General features: G+C 37.4%; 1 protein-coding gene across 1 annotated transcript in view; it reads left to right on the forward strand.

Moving 5' to 3' along the window:
• Positions 1–4,885, forward strand: part of EXOC4 (exocyst complex component 4) — a 923,760-nt gene that overhangs the window by 746,894 nt on the left and 171,981 nt on the right. The window contains exon 13 of the mRNA XM_006144991.1: positions 3,393–3,548. Within this exon, the coding sequence (XP_006145053.1) occupies positions 3,393–3,548 (156 nt within the window). The remainder of the gene's footprint in view (positions 1–3,392; positions 3,549–4,885) is intronic.

The raw sequence follows: 4,885 nt of genomic DNA on the forward strand, positions 1-4,885 counted from the left end.
AATTTCCACATCACAAAATACCTTTTTTTTTTTTTTTCACAAACCATTTTAAAATGTTGTCACCATTCTTAGTTTACAGGCCATACAAAGACAAATGATGGGCAGTCTTGACCCATGGCCATACATAGCTTGCTCACCCTTTTATATAAGACAAATTGCTAATTTTGTCAAGTTATAGGTAAGCATAAAAAGAGAGTTTTTTTTTTTTAATCATTTCCTTTCCAAGGGGAGGGAATCATTGTTGGCTGACAAAGTTAACAAATTTTTCATAAAAGTGAGTTTTTAAGAAGACTTTCTGGGACCAGCAGGTGATTAAGGCACTGGAATCCCACATGGCTGACCATGGTTTGAGTCCCAGACCTGGTGACTTGCTTTCTCACTTTTCTTTTCTTGTTCTCTCTCTCTCTCTGGTGAGTTCACATGCTCTATAGCAAAAATTTAAATAATAATAAATTAAATAAATAATTATATTTTGAAAGATGACTTTCTAATAATAGGCCACCTAGAAAGAAGTAGAGTAGAAGGGGAAGACATGTCAGGAATTATTCCCTGGTTCATTTGTTTGGAGTCAGGGCATTTTTTTCTGTTAGAATTCTTTCTGAGAGGGACTCACCTATGTTTGTTATTCTGATTTGTATTGAGTTCAAAGAAGTATGGTGAAGGGCATGACCTGGAGTGATCTGTGATTTGGTTAAAAGTTTAATGACTTAATACTTTTTCTAAGTCATTCAGTGCAGAGAAGAAAAGGAAAACCACTGAAATAACTGGTTATAGTTTAATATCTAGACTCCTAAAACAGAAGAGGACTTATTTTTATCTCCAGTTCAGCTCTTACACACCTTTCAATGATCAGGTATTGCACTAGGTACTGGGGACACAAAAACTAGTAAGAAATCAAGTCTCCTCTTAGAAAACTCATCCTCCACTATGGAATCCCAACTCGTGAAAAAGCTTAGTGAGATCAGCGAGTATATGTATAAAATATGTGTAAGGCAGGGGTGGTCATGCTTGAATGCATATTTTAATCTCCTGGGAAACTTTAATATTCTGTTGCCTCCCCCACCACCAACAATTCTGATTTACTTAGTCTTAGGTGTAGCTTCAGCATCTAATTCTCGGTTTTTTTTAAAAGTTCCCCCAGTTGAGTTTAATGTGCAGTCAAGGTTGTAAACCTCTGGTATAAAGGTGACAAGGTTCAAAAGAGTGAGTTCGGCTGTACCAGTGGAGGAGTCAAAGCAATGCTTGATAAATAGTGGCAAATAACGGGATGAGAAAAAGACTTTTTAAGCAGAAATAATACAGAGAAGCGGGAAGCAGTATATTTCATTTAAAAAAAACTTTAGCGTGTGGGACCAGCAGATGGCATAGCGGTTACTGGTCTCCCACATGGCTGACTGAGGTTCAAGTCCCAGACCCAGTGGCTTCAAACTCATGCTGGGCACATGTGTGTGCATGCCCAAGATCCTGAGAGGAGGAGAAGGGATTGTGGCATGGACATCCCCCCAGGGGATGATTTCTCCCTCTCCCTTTCACTCTCTCTCTCTCTCTCTCTCTCTCTCTCTGGTGAATGCACACACCGTAGGGCAAAAACCTCTCCAAAAATAAAAAAGAAAAAGAAAAAAGAAAACCTTCATTACAGATAGAGTATTTAACTAACAGGCAGAGATTTGGCTGAAAGTAGTGAACAGAGTGACGAAGTAATAGCAAGAGAGGAAGCTGAAAAGTTCATGCCTGCTAAATCTGGTCTTGGTCTTACATGGAATTAGAAGTCCGTAAAAAGTTTTAAGAAGAGGGATAATGTGATTTTGTTTGTAGTTTAGAAAAATAACTCCTCTGGCTAGTGTGGTGAGTTGGACTAATGGTCTCATAGCTCCAGGGAAGAAACCCAGTTTAAGTTATTGCCAAGTGCAAGTGAGAAATGATGAGGGTTTAAATACTGGGTAGTGGCAGTATAGCTGGACAGGAAATGACAGATTTAAACGATGTTAAGGATAGAGAATTGGCAGGATGTGGTGACTGTGGGTGATTGGGATGCCTCTTGGTTTCTGACTTAAATAGCGGAACGACTTGAACAGAGAATCCTATTTAGATAGTTAGTGGGAGAGAGAGAGAGGTGGATAATAAAAAAGTTCTTTGACTCAATCTGAAATGCTGATAGGACTTTTAATTAGAGTTCTCTAGTAAGCCTTTGGATTTGCAGGTCTAAGACTTACAAGTAATGATTGCCTTGGCGATACTACCATAACTGGGGAGTCATCAGAATATAGTGGGTCAAATCTGGCAAGAAGATGATATTTCCCAAGTGAAAATCACAAACTCTGTGGAACACTAACATTTAAACTTTGAACTGAGGAAATTAACAATCAATTTGGCTGAGAAAGATATTAGAATAGCAGGAGTTGAACCAGGAGAAAGTGATGTTGGAAACATCAAAGGAGGGATATTTCAAGAAGAGAGGAATCATACTTATATACATACCATATAGATTATCTGTTTGAAAGTACATAATGGACTTCACCATGACCCTTATAGCAAGATAGATTTCTGCCAATGATGGAGGAAACTTCTGGATTCTTGATGAACTTCAGAGGGATAGCCAGCTAATTAGCACTCCCTTCTTAAATAAATGTCTTTCCTGTCACCTACAAGTGCTGACAAGGATTTTTAGACCATTGAAATTAGTTATAGTGACAGAAATGTTGAATAGAAAAAAAAAAACTTTTTAATTAAGTTGAAATTGAACATTTAAGATAAATTTAGAGGTATATTCTGGTAAGAGCAGTGTTAATAGCTAACCTATGGGCCCTATTAAAGGACTTCAAGCCTGTCGACTTTGGGTCATTAGTCAAAGCCCACGGAAGATAGCAATAATCAAAGACTTTCTTTTGCCTGACATCTGGGGCAGAGGGTTTCTTTATGATGGTAGATTTGCTTTAAATAGAGGGGTGTCCATAGTTCAAAAACACCTTCAAGTTGAACTAATCCATAGTTTAAACCAAGAAGTCAGAGAATGACCCTTTATAACACTTCTGTTGCTTTTCAGGTACCATTTATGTTGTCATTGCATAGCATTCTTTTATGTGGTTACTTCCACTTTTTGTTTATTCAACATTTTCTTAAAAGATACCACCTCACCTGCCCCAACCCTACCATATACTTTTATTTATCCCAAGGGATTAACTATGTTAAGAGGGACAAATTAATATTATCAGCTTTCACACTTCCTCAACAATTAAGAAACTATGATGTCACTGCCTCAGATAAAGGAGTGTGTGAATACGAGGGACAGGTATGATATCTCTTTTTCTACAGCAAAGATGGAGAGAAATGGAAAATGCTAACTGGATGTAGGCATTGTGCTGAAGTGTCTCTTTCCTATTGGCTGTGTTTAGGGGCATTGTCCAGTCAGAAGAAAAACTGGTCATCAGTGCGTCTTGGGCAAAAGATGATGATATCAGCAGACTCTTGAAATCTCTACCAAACTGGATCAATATGGCCCAACCCAAACAGCTGAGGCCAAAGAGAGAGGAAGAGGAAGATTTTATAAGGTAAAAGTTCTGTTTTCTAAATCATACTGAACATAAGGAGGAAAAATATCCATTTAACTCAATCTTTCCTATATGAAATTTTGACCAGTTCTAAATATCAAGCTGCCATTTCTTGAACGTGGTGTACTCTGACTTCCCTGCCTCATTTCCCAGACAAGCGTGCTTTGAGTTCAAAACTTTATAAGGAAGGGATCAATGTGAATCAAAGTCAGAGCATTGCTAATTCGAGTTAAAATGTCTTGGAATTTACAGGTTATTCATTTATTCATTCATTCATTCATTCATTCGTTTATCCAGAAAAGCTTGGATTGACTGAATTACGGGCCTTAGCTAACAATCATGACAATAGGACAATGGTTCCTGTCCTAACAGAGTGTTTTATAATTGTTGAACATGTTCCTCAGTCCTTAGAACTGTTACCTGGACGTTATGGAAGAAATGTGCTTCTCACATTTGTTCACATACATTGTATTATCTCGGATTCTTTTCTTACAGAAAACAATGGTTATATCTTACTTGCATTGACAAAAGCAATATCTCCCTTTCAGCCTTCTCACTCAACATCTACCATTGTACAACTTTGTACTTAGCTGTGAAAATATGGCCTAATTTGATGAAGCTACTCATTTTTCTGTGACTTTATTACCACAATGAAACCTCTGTCATTTTAGAATTGTGAAAAGTAGGAAAATGATGGCAGTAATACTTCGCCACATTAAAATTGGTTTATTCTTATTGTCCTTTGCCTAACTAAGTAAATGAATAAATGGTTCAAATAAAATAAAAGTGCGTTAAAGAAGCAAAGTCCAGAAGATAAATTAAAGAAGTAATTGCCAGTATTGTACTTTTATAAATGAATAAATGGTTCAAATAAAATAAAAGGGCGTTAAAGAAGCAAAGTCCAGAAGATAAATAAAAGAAGTAATGGCCAGTATTGTACTTTTAATCATCATAGAACTATGGGTTCACCACTGTCTCCAAATGTGATTATGAATATAGGTAAATGAGCCTTTATTGCTCACAAAGCAAACTATAATCCTAGTGCCATTTGTTTAAAGGAGAAGTATTTTTTAAAGAATTATTTTATTTGGGGCCAGCAGATTGCATAGTGGTTACATCGCTGGACCCCTACATGGCCACCTGCAGTTCAAGTCTCAGACCTAATGGCTTAAAAATCACACTGGACACATGTGCATGTGTATCAAGATCCCAGGAAGAAAATGGAAACGAAGAGATAGCAGCATGGCCATTCCCCCTGAGGGGTGATTTCTTACTTTCCCTCTCAATCTCTCTCTCTATCTCTCTCTCTCTCTCTCTGTCCCTCTCTGGTCAAATTA

Source organism: Tupaia chinensis, unplaced genomic scaffold, assembly GCF_000334495.1.
Source record: "Tupaia chinensis unplaced genomic scaffold, TupChi_1.0 Scaffold000140_1, whole genome shotgun sequence".
Classification (NCBI taxonomy): Eukaryota; Metazoa; Chordata; class Mammalia; order Scandentia; family Tupaiidae; genus Tupaia; species Tupaia belangeri.